The sequence below is a fragment of the Crocodylus siamensis genome, chromosome 12 (assembly GCF_052110815.1).
Source record: "Crocodylus siamensis isolate JL-2025a chromosome 12, ASM5211081v1, whole genome shotgun sequence".
NCBI lineage: Eukaryota > Metazoa > Chordata > Crocodylia > Crocodylidae > Crocodylus > Crocodylus siamensis.
In genome coordinates, this window is record NC_143406.1 from 44,881,421 (window position 1) to 44,895,519 (window position 14,099).

Genomic DNA, 14,099 nt, shown 5'->3' on the forward strand with positions numbered 1-14,099 from the left:
AGCTCGCTCGCCATTGGCGCAGGTGGCGCGGCGCGCGGCATGCCGGGAGGCCCCGCGGCGGGGCAGGGGGCAGGGGTCAGAGGGCAGAGGGCGTGCTCCCGGCATCCCGCGGGCGGGCGGGCGGTTGGCGGCGGCGTGTCTCTCCACCGCCAGGATGCAGGAGCTTATCGCCAGCGTGGACCACATCAAGTTCGACCTGGAGATGGCGGTGGAGCAGCAGCTGGGCGCGCAGCCCCTGCCCTTCCCCGGCATGGACAGTGCGTGGGGGAGAGGGGGGTGGTACGTCACCAGTGGGGCGGGGCGAGGGGAGGCCCCGCCCTCCAGCTATGGGGCACCTTCCCCCTCGTGCAGGGTGTGGAGGCGTCGCCTGCCCACGAGGCCGGAGGGCATCTCCGCTAGTTCCCCCCCTCCGTGGCCCGGCCTCTCTGCTTGGGTCCGAGCAGCCGCTGTGTTTGGGGTTGGGAAGGAATTTCCTTCCCCCCGGCCCCCACCCGTCACATTAGCGCAGACTTGGGGGTGGGGTGGGGCTTGCTTTCCTCCGTAGCGGAGCATTTCTCGTGCCCGCGTTGGCAGCAGTTCGTAGCAGCAGGATGTCCGGCAGGTCTGCTGGATCGTGCGGGGTGCTTGACGATCGTGCCTCAGGTTGGCCTAGTTGAGCAGGGGACCTCCAGCCTGAGGGACCTTGGGGCTGCGCAGAGGCGCCGCCAAGGAGCAGCCCCTCTGCCTCCCGGCATCCCCCTGCATGCCTGAGGGGCTGGGGCCGGGGCCAGCCCCCTCCAGCCTGACTTCTCTCTGATCCTGTGCTCTACGGGCTGTGGTGTTGTGCGGGTTGGAGATTTGTCGAGCTCGAGGAAACCGATCAGAAGAATGTAATAATCTATGTCAGCGGTTCCCAAAATGTGACGCGTTGCGCATCACCAATTTAAAATGATACAGCCTGAAGTACCACCAGCAAATATTTTTCTCATATGAAGTGGCTATAATAAATCTGTTAATATGTACCACTGACAGGTTGTCTGTGTACCACTGGTGGTACCTGTATCACAGATTGGGAACCGCTGGTTTATCTGAATATGTTACAAAGATGGCAGGATGCCTCAGTGCAGCTTGCCCAGCTGCTAAGAGACATTGGGCTGCAGCCATACAAAGACAAAAAGAGTGAGATGACCTCAGGGTCATCGTACAAGCATGTGAACTGGAGGAGCTGGTGCGGGCACAGAATCAAACCAGGAGGAGGCACCGGTGCTCAAAGCAACAAAAGAAGTTCAGTGGCCCTTATACAGACATTGCAGTGCTGCAGCTTGCCCCCTGGTTTCACCTGCTGTTACACGTGTTACAATAGATTAAAGATATATATATGGAGAGAGAGAGCCTGAGCTTTCACAAACCCAGGCGTATTTAGGGATCAGCTTGGACTTGGCTTTCCCTTGAGAGGTGTACTGATGCATCGGTCTGACATCAGATCCGCACCAGTATAAAGAAAATTGACTGTATCAGGAATCGGCTTTTTTCTGCCTGATGCGCTGCCCAGCTGCGGCAAGGTGGGCGCAGGATGGAGCCGCGGCTCGTCCTAGAGTGGGAGGGCTCACCCCCTGGGAGGGCATGTACCCGCTGTATCTGTGCGGGGTGGGCTGCTGCTGTGGGCTGGAGCCGGGGCGGTGCTGAGCTCTTCCTGGTGGGGGTTGGGCCATGCTGCTGGTGGTGGCACTGGCAGGTGTGTTTGTGGGGGGCTACGGTGAATTTTGGGGTGGCTGCAGCCCCTTTGTAGCCTCCCTCCCAGTGCCGCCACCACCTGCCCTGAGCGTTGCCTGGCCCAGGCATGGCTTCAAGGGGAGACTGGGCCAACATGCCCCATTCTGTGTAATGTGTTTACGCTGGAGTGTTTGAGCCTTTGCCTGGCTTGTGCTTGAAGGCAGTGTTTAACTCATTATTGCTGGATACACAAAGCTAGGAACACAACTGGGTATGACATTAAAGGATGGGGAGTCAGCTTGATTACCTTGCAGGGGTGTTATGAGGCTTAGTTCAGTGTGCACATCCCTGCTTGAGAAGGACTGACACGGGTGGAGGGGGTGTTATGAGACTTGCCTCTAGAAGTCATAGCTGTCCCCAGCACCGTCAGACTTCTAAAGGTGTATTGACATATGGTTTGTTAAGCGAGGGTTCAAATACTTGGGAAGACCCGTCTTAACCATCAGGATACCATGGTTCTGGATGCTGTAGAAACACAGAATAAAAATAGGTTTTCTGCTTTTTTTTTGAGAGCCAACCCATCTCCATGGGGAAGGGAGTGGCTGGAAAGTTTGACAAACTTTCATTGTGTGTTTGTTTTTTCCCTCCACAGAATCCGGGGCTGCCGTCTGTGAATTTTTTTTAAAAGCTGCCTGCGGAAAAGGCAAGTAACATTCCCAGTCTAGCTCTGTTCTGACTCAAAGGTGCCTGCTAGCTGAGAACTCCAGTGCCTAAATCATACTAAAGAGGTTAGGGCAGGGATGGTCAAAATGCGGCCTGAGGGCTGGATGCGGCCCGCCAGGCCATTCTGTGTGGCCCTCGATGGCTTGCTGAAACTCAGTAAGCGGCCCTCTGCCCAAAATAATTGCCCGCTCCTGGGTTAGGGAATGGAGCATGGGGAGGGGGCAACTTGTATCTCTGAGGGTAACAGTTGGATTCTATAATGTGGCTGGTGAATGAACTGACTGAACTGATTACACATGAAACATTTGGCTGGTTTGGACTATATTAGGAACTGTGCTACCAAGCAAAGGATCTGGGGCTTGGGCTCCTCGGATACGGGAGAATTTTCACGTCCAGGGCTTTTGGTTTATTATCTTTCATCTGCACTTCAGTGGTAAATTAATATAAAAATATAAAGTCTTCTGCGTCTCCAAGATGAAAGCAAAGGATTGTTGCTGCCTTGTTCATGTGTACAACGTGCCCGGCATGAAAAAACTGTTTTTTTTTTCTATTTGTCCCCACCTGCAGGAGGCATGTGCCCCTTCCGACACATCAGCGGGGAAAAGACAGTCGTTTGCAAACACTGGCTGCGAGGGCTGTGCAAAAAGGGAGACCAGTGCGAGTTCCTGCATGAATATGACATGACCAAGATGCCGGAGTGTTATTTTTACTCCAAATTCGGTAGGGGGTATTGTCGCTTCTGGTTGACTTTCCAGAATGAGATGGGGAACCTGGGAGGTCAGAGGGAACATGTATGCATTTGTGTCACGTCTGTCTTATGAACAGATTAGTTCTGTGTCTGCTGCTGGTATTAAATTGTAATTTAAATTACAGTTAACCTGCTCTTCAATTATAATTTACCAGATCTGTTCAGTCCCTTGCAGTATTTTAGTTACTTATCTCTTCGTCCATTTTAACACTTTTCTTTCAGAGCGTGTTCAGTCTTGGAGTTTTGAATGCTTTGTTCCATGACTTCCATGGATTTTGGACACAAGCTGACTTTTGATCCGAGTTGAGTGGGGATCAATTTCTGAATTAATTTTTGGTGAGGTGATGAGTAGCAGAGGGATAGTCGTACAGAAATGTAGATGCACCTGCTTTCTCACTTAGTATCTAGATAAACTTAAATTGACATATTGAAGCATCTTGCTGTAAGAAACATAAGTGTTCCAGAGGTGTCCTTGGATCAGATGTTATTGTGTAATTTGTTTCTCCATTCTTTGGCTTTTCTTTGTACTTTATTATTAAATGCATATCTAAGTGAACTGCCTGGTAGGGTGTTACAAATCCTAGGTGAATATTTATTTGTCAAGGTGAAAATTCAGACCAATTCTGGATTAGATAACCTACGTAGTTTCGGGAGGGCGTTCTTCCTCACATCTGTTCCACTTCCTAAGGAGCGTATCTTGCTTTGCTACAGGGGAATGCAGTAACAAGGAATGTCCTTTCTTGCATATTGACCCAGAGTCTAAAATCAAAGACTGTCCTTGGTATGACAGAGGCTTCTGCAAACATGGTATGTATAGGGCACACTTGCTGCATGGGTGGCTTTCAGAGTTGCGGGAAGACTCTTGATATACTGTTTTGCCCTTGCATGAGCCACTACCTATAATCCCTCCTATTGACAGGGTTGAGTTGTCTGTATATGAAATATTATCTCTTAAGGTTTATATTGCAGGTCCCCTCTGCAGACATCGACACACTCGACGGGTCATTTGTGTGAATTACCTGGTGGGATTCTGTCCAGAGGGTCCCACTTGCAAATTCATGCAGTGAGTATATTCCAGACTTTGTTCTGTCATCTTAAATTTCTTTTTGATCAGCTGCATAGTAGATTTGTCTGATCTACAGTTGTGTTCATTAGCATGACGATGAAGTAACTGCATATTGGCTGAGGTACTGTCACACTAGAGTTTGCTTCTTAGAAAGGCAGTTGGCTTGGAGTCAGAATGACTGAAGAGAGTTTGGCAAATCATATTGATGTTCCTTGTGGAGGTATAAAAAAACCCATCAGTGTGTCGGGGTATTTTATACAAGCATTTTAATGGTAATAGCTGATCTAGTCTTTGGCTCTAGGCACATTGTTTCTTTTTTAATGACTGTTGCTGAAAATTTTTATTTAATAGTATTTTCTTAATCTTTGGGAATGAGAGCAAGTTCATTCAGTTAAAGCTGGTATGGACTTTGATTCATCTTTCCTCAATGTCAGATTAAGGGAATTGTAGTTATGTGGATATTTACTAAGGTTCCATGAATATTTCTCCCAGAGTGCTTCTCTGCTGCACATTTTATGGACTGCTGTCATGTCAGTTTAAAGCTCACCTGAATGTAAGGCGGCAGATTGTCTCTGTCCACAAATAGACCACCTAAATCAGTGGTTTTCAACCTGTGGTCCGCGGACTCCTGGTGGTCCACAGACTCTGTCTAAGGGATCCGCAAAAGATTGACTATGATCAATCAAAAGTATGTGAATACCCACACTTATAATTCAGAGGGGTCCGCACCTCCATTTCTAATTTCCAATGGGTCTGCACCTGCATTCAACATTTTTTAGGGGTCCAAAAATGAAAAAAGTTGAAAACCACTGACCTAAATAACTACTGACCTAAACACGCTACTTCTAGAGTTGCCCCTGGAGTGCTTGGTTCAGGTAGTGCTGCACTGGTGAGAAATACCAGTCTTGGATTCCAGTCTCACGTCTCTGTTTGTATTTTTCTCTCTGTGTACGAATAAACCAGCCCTCGATTTGAACTGCCTATGGGAACAACAGAACAACCGCCACTGCCCCAGCCAACGCAAACACAGCAAAAGGTACAGCTTTCCCCACTTCCCCTGCCTACAGACACCCCACTCTCCACGCAGCCTGATGTAATAGTTTTCAAAGAAGGATGCATGGTTTACCCGTCAAAACAGAAATGGGACATCAGGACTTCTTGGATCTCATTGTGCAGCCTAATGCAAACACCTGTAAAAGGGGAAAAGTCCATTCTTCTTTTACTTGGCCCAGCAGATTGCTGCCACCTTCGTTCTGGAGTTGTTTTCTCCTTCTCCCTGCTTCTCTGAGCATGAGTCCTAAGGTCACTTGTGTTGCAATGTGAGGTGCAAGTCACGTAACACAACCTTTTATACACTATAGCATCTCATATGTTGGAGGGGTTTTTATGTTCTAAACAATCTATCAGGTTGATTAAAAAAAAAAAATTTGACTCCTGTCACAGAGTTAACAATGCTTGTTTTTGGCAGTTGAGCCCAACTCTGCAGCTGTTTTTGGAGGAAAGCTTGGCTGTTAGATCAGGCCTCATGTAGGCTAGTATTCCTGCACTTTCATCTCCAGTTTTCAGCTGGCAGATAACCATCGAAATCCACTTCTAGGAAAATTTATTATTCAATCTGTGGGGTGTTCTTTTCCCTCCCAGCAAAATAACAATCCGCCATTACAAAGGTCATCATCCTTGATCCAGTTAACGAGTCAGAACTCTTCTCCCAACCAGCAGAGGACCCCACAAGTCATCGGAGTCATGCAGTCTCAAAACAACAATGCGGGGAACAGAGGTCCCCGGCCGCTGGAGCAGGTCACCTGTTACAAGGTAATTTGCAAGCTGGGTTTGAGTTTGAAAAGTGTAAAGTGTCATTCGCTTCAACTAAATTGTGCATCTTTCATGCTGCTAGTCACGAATCCCATCACTCTAACTTGGAGCAGATCACAGTAAAGGCACACAGTTGAGGTGTTGGAACAGCAGAACCTCCTAAGAAGCTTTGACCTGGTAAAGGAATGTATTGAATATATGTGCTGCAGTGCCTGCAGCTGAGTTGAAGGATGTTGGTAAGAAATTTGGAGCCTCTGGATTACCAGGTTACTAGCCCATGAATGAGCTGTGATCAGCTGGTAGTGCACCAATGGGCTTTGTCCACCTGGTAATTACAGAAGAGACTACCACAGCAGCAGATAGACGTGCATGGTTAGTTTCAAGAGCAAACAAAGGAGTCCAGATGCCCTCCTTTGAATAATATTGCCCTGCTGCTATGTGACAGAGCCTCACAATGGATGGAAACTGAATATACACAGTGCTATTGCAGAAAGAGTAAAGATTCTTCTGTCATAGCACACCTCCTTCCTGCCAAGCTGCATGGCAAGATACACACACAGATGCACTGCCCAGCCCAGACTTATAGTTCCTAGCAAGGCAGCTTCCCAGTGAAATCAAATCCTCTTGTCTTGATTCACATGTACATCCCAACATGGAGACATGTTTTGGTCCTTGTCATAACATTTGGTTGAGCAGTAAGCAGCTGGGGCAGTATCATTTGTGAGACAGGACACATTGCTCTACATTGAATACTGTCTGGTATGAATGACAGAGTTTCAAAATAAAACTGTGGCCTATTAAGTTTCTGAGCAGTTACTTAAAAGCTGCCTACAGAATATAAGCTTTTCCCTTTTTTCCCCCCTCCAGTGTGGTGAAAAAGGACATTACGCCAACAGATGCACCAAAGGACATCTAGCCTTTCTCAGTGGACAGTGACAGTCTAAAGGAGAGTGCAAGGGGACTCTTTATACTGAGGAAAGGTTTCTGCCTTGCACTATACCTTGAACTATTGATTGGTTTGTTTTGTTTTTTTAACACCATTGTTGAAAGACCTAGTCAGAGGCTGGCTGCCGATAAGCAACTTTTGTATTTGCCCACAATTTTTTTATGTTTTAACCTTTTTTTTTAAATAGATTTCGGTCTCCACCCACTTTCATGGAGCCTGGTAAGATCATATCTAATGACAAATAGATATGCAAACCTGAGCAACGCAGCATTCGGCACAATGCACATCTTGCTCCAGTGTTTCTCTCTCCAATATTTTCCTGCTGGTATTACCCTCTGGGAAGCTTCCAGCCTTTCAGTGATTCTGGTTCAAGGAGGAAGACTGAATGGAAGAACTAGCACGTGAATCTCCTTCACCTTTTGGAGAGGAAAATTGTGACCTGCAGGTCTTCAAAGGCAACTTGTGTTTCTATGTCCAGTCTGAGATGATCAGTGAGTTTTAACCATGTCCTGTTAGCTCACTTAATATGTCATGTGTTAAGTGCCATGATGTAATGTATTTGCCCACCTTGCATTAGATTTGTGCACCCCTGCCAGCAGTGGTTCCCCTTCACATCATTGCAGGATGAGAGGTTGGTCCTTATATGTGAAAACTGTGAGGTAAATGAATTGACACCTCTAAAATCACACAAGCTTTGGTTGCTAAAAAATCAGTCTGTGCTCACCACTTTCAGCCAACTGGGGTCCAAGGTCAAAGCAGAAGTAGCTTTAATGATATAATGGTGTTCAGATAGCCAGCAATTGAAGGTAGCTGGTTTTTTTGCACTGTAACTTGGCCTCCCCACACTTAGCAGTCATGTTGCACGAAGTATCTTCCCAAGTGATTAAAACACGAACTGGAGCAATATTTTCTTGTAGGATGTTGCTTTTAAATTTGGGTGCAAGTGCAAGAGCATCTTTGTAGAACATATTCCTGCCAGCAGAAATCTGTTGATTTTGTGAGAGAATTTTTAAAGGGTCAACAACAAAATGTGAATTAAAAATAATGCATCTAGAATGTGAGCCTTATCAATTCTCAAACTTCTGTCATTTGCCTAGTTGCCTTTATGCATTCTTCTTTGTTTTAATTGAAATGTACTCAAAGTTGGCTGTGAAACTCAAGTGTGTCATGTTTCAGAAACAGGGTAACATGTGCCTATAGATGACCATGACAGGAGCTCTGTATTCGTTTAAATGACTGCACAGGACTTTTTATGGAGCCAATTAAAAAAAAACTTTTTAAAATATGTCCATTCATTTTATAAAGAAAGAGAACTGTAGTTAATGGAGCCCCCTCCTTTTTGTATACAGAGGGATATTCACATTGACACACCATGATTGAAACTACAAGCAGACCACTGAAGGTCAGTGGCATTCTTCATGACATGGATATCAAGACAGCTGTCTGCTGAAGTCTGAACAGCTGAATTTACTGGTGTGTTCAATACATGGCTGCTACATATAACTAACTGCAGCTGTATTTGGATGGATGGGGCTAGAGAACCTTGTTCTTGCATTTGGTTAGTATGTGTATGTAACATTATTCTAAGCCAGCAAATGTAGCTTTCCACAGCTTCTGAACAGCACCTGTATGTCCTCATCAGGGCCCCATCTTAAGAGTTCTTAGTAGAACCCAATTTACAACTATGCCATTATCTGTTCCCTTAAACAAGGCTTGGTTTTCCTTGCAGTGCCTAGATTGTCTTCATAAACCAGGTACAGATTGAGGCAGCCTGAATCTTGACAAGTCTGAAGCAGACTACAGGATTTGTCTTCTCTCCCCCTCCCCCAAGTAAGTGCATGCATAGTTGTAACATAGGCATAAATCATTTCAGTTTCATGGTTGGTCGGGTCGGAAGGGACCTGAGCAGATCATCAAGTCCGACCCCCTGACATGGGCAGGAAAGAATACTGGGGTCAAATGACCCCGGCTAGGTGATTATTTAGCCTCCTTTTGAAGTCCCCCAGGGTAGGAACAACCACCACTTCCCTTGAAAGTTGGTTCCAGATCCTAGCCACCCTGACTGAAGTAGTGCTTCCTGATGTCTAGCTTGAACCTACTCTCAACTTGTGGCTGTTATTCCTAGTTGCTCCTGGTAGTGCTCAGGGGAACATGGACTCTCTCATTCCCTGCTGGTCCCCCCCCCAGTAAGTTTATAGATGGCCACCAGATCTGCTGGAGCAGCAGTACTCCAGCTGGGAGATGTGTTCACCCTTTGGCTCTCCAGCTGCAACTGCCAGGCTTTGCTTTCAGGGCCTGTCTTATACCCTAATTGCCTAGCTCTACACAAATCAGGCAGTCTCCTGGGTACCATGTGAGACTCCTGATTGGGTCTGGTCCAACCTGCAGGCTGATCTGCAGCCTGCTCAAGCCCTTAAAGTGGTAGGCACCAAAGATGCCCTGACACACAGGCTCTTTTCCCTTCAAGCTATGGAGCTAATTTCTGTCATGAACCTTGACACCCTGGTGAAGACTATGATGCCACTTGTTACCATCACTTGCCAAGGCTGTGCATATATCCTAGGTATGCTTTATGACCACCCTTCCTGTGTTCCTTATCAGCATATTTTGCATTAGAACAGCAAGGAAGTTTTGGAGGAGAACCTCGTTTCTTCTCTCCCCTCCATATGTTTATTTCACCCATCTTCAAATTAATGTCACATCCACTTTCAATCATTTGCTTTTCTTTCTTGTTAAAGAAAAAGGAGTTTCATAATGGAGGGCGGGGATGTACATTTGTCCTTAAGGAGTAGTGACACAAGCAACATACGTCTGCAGACCAGCCCAATCACTGATCTTACATCTTGAACTGTTTTAAACTAAAGGAGGACCAACTTGGTCCTCTAAACAGGGAAACTGCTTTGGTTTGGAGTTTAAGAGACTGATATTAACATCTTCAAGCAGAACTGTCACTTCACTCACACTCTGAAAATCAGACTAGCAATATCTGTACCAATATCTGTTCTGGTTAACTTGCAGTAGAGGGATTATTAAAGCAGAGAGAGCCTCAGAACTCATCCAGTTAAAATGAAGGTTAATCTTATCTGAGCTTGGCTTGTGAGAGTACATGGTTGAAGACTGTTAAATGGCAATGAGAAGAGGTTATAAAGGTTTTTCCTACATGGTGAAGGGGGAAAAGTCTCTTAGAGAGTGTTTTTAACACCAGAACCTACAATTTATGCAATATTAAGAAAAGTCTGTTACATTAAAACTTAAATATATCCACTTTTTTTATTGGTCATAGTCTGCCTGGCATTATAACAATGCAGAATTCGGTGCAAACAGCATAAATGCCTTCGTTCAGAAAGTTGTTCTAGTAGCCGAGTCAAAGTCCAGGACTGCAACCAGGCTTTCTTCAGTAGGCTTGTGTTTCAGTGATACTTTCTCCAACGGTCATGCTCTACATCAAAGTAAAAGGAGTAACAGAATCAGTCAGTAGTTATGTTTGAAGGACCCCCTTTGAAGTCAAGAATTTTATGCAGTGCAGAGTCTCCTTAGATGTAAGAGGCAGCCAGATAAGCTTTGTTCTCACTATCAAAAAGACAGCAATAACCTGAGCAGTTCACATGCTTCATTTATCTTTGTAACTTCCTTGCCAGGTACTCTAGTATTATGCCCATTTTCCATGGAAGTTAATGGATTTAGGTCCATGTCACAAAATAGCAGAAGGTGCGCACTGTTAAAAATCTCCAAGCCTCATTTCTCAGTCCCACGAACTCCCATTATATGTGTGGCATCACCCCGGATTCATAAATTAGACCATTAATTACACTATTACTGAAGAGACAGTAGGGTTGGTTTGTTTGTTTTTTCACTCCAAGCAGCACCCGAACAGTTGTGCTCAATGATACAGAATCAGCTTGTACTCACTCAGGTGGTCGTAGTTTGCCATGTAGCTCATGAGAACGTAGCCAGCAAGCACCATGGTAAAACCAGCCAAGCCCCCCTTCTTCACATTGATGTACTTATTACAGAAGCTGTCATAACCTAAACAGACAAGAATTATTTCCTTGGCAGCCAGGGACTGGCACGGTCACGTGCAGCAACTTCCTGTGCCACCACCAGACTCAGAGAAGAGCCGCAAGAAAAACGCAAGGCCCAGACAAACTTTTTCCTGAATGAAAGACAACTATTAGGAGGCAACCCAAGCTCCAAAAATCAGCATCCATCTTAAACACACGTGGGGTATGGAGCCAGGGGACGACTTGGGATCTGCCTGCCAGTCGGGTGGATCCGGCACTTCCCTCCAACACCGGCGTTTTGGACTCCCCAACCGCTGGCGGGCACCGGGGGGAGGCGCGACAGGGGGCACATGCAGTAATTTTAGGGCACCCAAAGTCTTATATGTCTTAAGACAAGGGGAGGTCAAGCATTTAGAAACGGCTTCATCCCTGCCAAAAAAACCCGTTACTAAATTTTACGCTCACCTCTCTGCACGGCCCCTATCACCCCGCTCAGGCTGTAGTCCCGCGCCGCCACCCAGGCCGGCACCTGCCCCAGCTTCACGTCCAGCAGCCGCGTGTTCTTCAGGGGAACTACGACAGACGAGGGGGGTCACCAGCTGCCCAGGAGAGGAGGGCCGCCCGCTCACCTCCCAGGCTTGCCACACTCACCCGGCTTGTCCGCCATCTTGCCGCTGCCAGAGGTGCCCCGCGCGCGAGGGCTGACGGGAGAAAGTTCCCTCCACCCGGAAACGCGTGGGCGGGGCAATCTGCGGCACAGACGAGGCGGAGCCCCATCCTCAAGGGCTTTACCCCTCTGGTGCTCATACGTTATCAATTGGCGCGGCGGCGCGGAGAGATGACGTCTGGCGGTGTCGTCTGATTGGCTGCGCTGATGGGCCGTCGCCTTCCCCTCGCCCCCTCGTCCTTCACAAGTGGTCTCCAGGGCTTCGGACGGGTTGCAAATGGAGGGGAGGAGTGAGGCCCCTCCAGGGCTTTGGGTCATCAAATTGAGGGGAAGAGAGAGGTCCCTCCCTTTGCACCTTCTTGTCACCATACCACAAGTGTGGGCCTGTCGTCATCCCTTAGTGTGTTTGCACGTCACAATGTGTTTGCATGTCAATCTCTTCCCGCCTTCTCACAGAGCAGGCGACGTGAGGAGATGCTGCCAGCTACTACAGAAGAGGACAAGGGGGGGAGGATAGCTTCATGGGCAAAGCTGCGCGAGGAGGATCTGCACCTCGCGATGATGAGCGCCCCTCGTCGCTTCCATAAATATCTCCCCACACGCCGCCACCTTGATGGGGTGGAGAGGATTTGTGCGAACCAATGGCCCTACAAACAACATTTGGTAGGATTTCACACCCTCCCGGATCGGCTTGGTGTCTGCCAGAATTGGACTATCGGATGCTGTGAACAGGTTGAACGGGATGATTCATGATGTGACATTGGGGGGGTGGGGAATTTGGAAGAGCTTCAGTCAAAGTTGGCCACCGTAACCACTGGGAGTCTTGTACTCCCAGTAAGGGCACCCATGACGGTCAAGTCAAAGGTGAGGTGTCGGATGAAAATAAGTCCAACCCAACCCAACACGGAGACCTCAGTGGTGGGGCAGATGGATGCAGAAGGCATACTTCACGGCTGTGCCGGTGGATGGGGCTGCAGTGGAAGAGGAACCCCAGTTGTCTTGGACGTCCTTGCCACCAGACACAGGTTTCTCCTCTGCCAAGATCCATGTGGTGATTGATGCGCAATGGCCTCCTTACATAAAAAACCCCCCATGTGCAGGCTTCCCCCACTGGTCCAGCACTTGCTATGAGAATCGGTACCAATACCCATAACTTCTGCAAAATCCTGCAGCAGTGGAGGAGTGGCAGCATAATTTCATAGTTTGTAGGGTCGGAAGGGACCTGAGCAGATCATTGAGTCTGACCCCCTGCCACGGCAGGAAAGAGTTGAGGGGTCAAATGACCCCTCAAGGTGATTGTCAAGCCTCCTCTTAAAGACTGCCAGGGTAGGAGCCAGCACTACTCTTGGAAGTTGGTTCCAGATCCTAGCCGCCCTGACTGTGAAGTAGCACCTCCTGATATCCAGCCTGTATCTACTCTCTGCCAGCTTGTGACCATGATTCCTGGTCATTCCTGGTAGTGCTCGGGGGACCAGGGACTCCCCCAGTGCTTGCTGGTCCCCTCTGACTAGTTTGTAACAGGCCATTAGATCCCCCCTCAGCCTTCTCTTGTGGAGGCCGAACAGGTTCAGGTCCCGTCACCTCTCCTTGTAGGGCCTGCCCTGTTGCCCCCCCGATCATGCGAGTGGCCTCCTCTGGACCCTCTCCATGCTGTCCACATCCCTCCTGAAGTGCGGCACCCAGAACTGGATGCAGTACTCCAGCTGCGGCCTGACCAGTGCCGCATAGAGGGGGAGGATCACCTCCCTGGACCTGCTCGAGATGCATCTGTGGATGCATGACAAGGTGCAGTTGGCCTTCCTGACTGCATCCCCACGCTGCCGGCCCATGTTCACCTTGGCATCAATGATGACTCCAAGATCCTTTTCTGCCTCTGTACTGACGAGAAGGGAGTTCCCCAGCCTCTGGGAATGGTGCTGGTTCTTCCTCCCCAGGTGCAGCACCTTGCACTTGTCAGTGTTGGGACAGACAAAGTGATTGCCAGGAGTCCCTAGTCATGGATCTGTATGCCGGCTGGTGGTGGTCGTGCTATGATCACTTCACCCTTGGTATGGGACAGGAGGGGATTCAGCAGCTGCGATTGTGACTGAGCAGTCCTTTTTAGGATCCCCTCTGCTCACCCTGCATGAGGAGGGGACTAGAAAACGTGCTCCAAACACAGACTGTCCCACTTTACCTTACCCCATTGGATAGCCGCCCCCAGGAGGATCACTCAGTTTGTGGTTGAAACACAAATATGTTCTTTTCATCTTGGAAAGTACAAATCTATTAGTCAGGTATCCAGGTTGTAGCCATATTGGTCTAAAGGAAAAAGCAGTCAGGACTCATAGTAGTCAATATGCAGATTTTTTTTGTGCAAAAATCTTGTTGGTCTAATAAAAGATATCATCTCTACTACAAGTCCTGACTGCTTCAAACCATATTAGACTATCTGGACAATGACA

General features: G+C 47.9%; 2 protein-coding genes across 4 annotated transcripts; one reads left to right on the plus strand and one right to left on the minus strand.

Annotated features, from left to right (window-relative positions):
- Positions 1 to 84: 84 nt before the first annotated feature.
- Positions 85 to 8,270, plus strand: CPSF4 (cleavage and polyadenylation specific factor 4). 3 transcript variants are annotated; one of them, XM_090023447.1, is made up of 8 exons: positions 85 to 257; positions 2,345 to 2,395; positions 2,983 to 3,135; positions 3,875 to 3,970; positions 4,133 to 4,226; positions 5,193 to 5,265; positions 5,871 to 6,041; positions 6,909 to 8,270. In XM_090023447.1, the coding sequence occupies exons 1-8, from the start codon at positions 155 to 157 to the stop codon at positions 6,975 to 6,977; spliced, it is 810 nt and encodes a 269-aa protein (XP_089879573.1). In that variant the 5' UTR covers positions 85 to 154; the 3' UTR covers positions 6,978 to 8,270. The 3 variants fall into 3 exon arrangements, with proteins under 3 accessions (XP_089879573.1, XP_089879574.1, XP_089879575.1); XM_090023448.1 differs by having other exon boundaries at positions 5,946 to 6,041; XM_090023449.1 differs by having other exon boundaries at positions 5,949 to 6,041.
- A 1,968-nt stretch (positions 8,271 to 10,238) lies between these two features.
- Positions 10,239 to 11,780, minus strand: ATP5MF (ATP synthase membrane subunit f). Its single transcript, XM_090023450.1, has 4 exons — positions 11,640 to 11,780; positions 11,454 to 11,561; positions 10,897 to 11,013; positions 10,239 to 10,426 (listed from the first exon to the last, which is right to left on the minus strand). Exons 1-4 carry the CDS (start codon positions 11,653 to 11,655, stop codon positions 10,398 to 10,400), a joined length of 270 nt encoding a protein of 89 aa, XP_089879576.1. The 5' UTR covers positions 11,656 to 11,780; the 3' UTR covers positions 10,239 to 10,397.
- Positions 11,781 to 14,099: the final 2,319 nt, after the last annotated feature.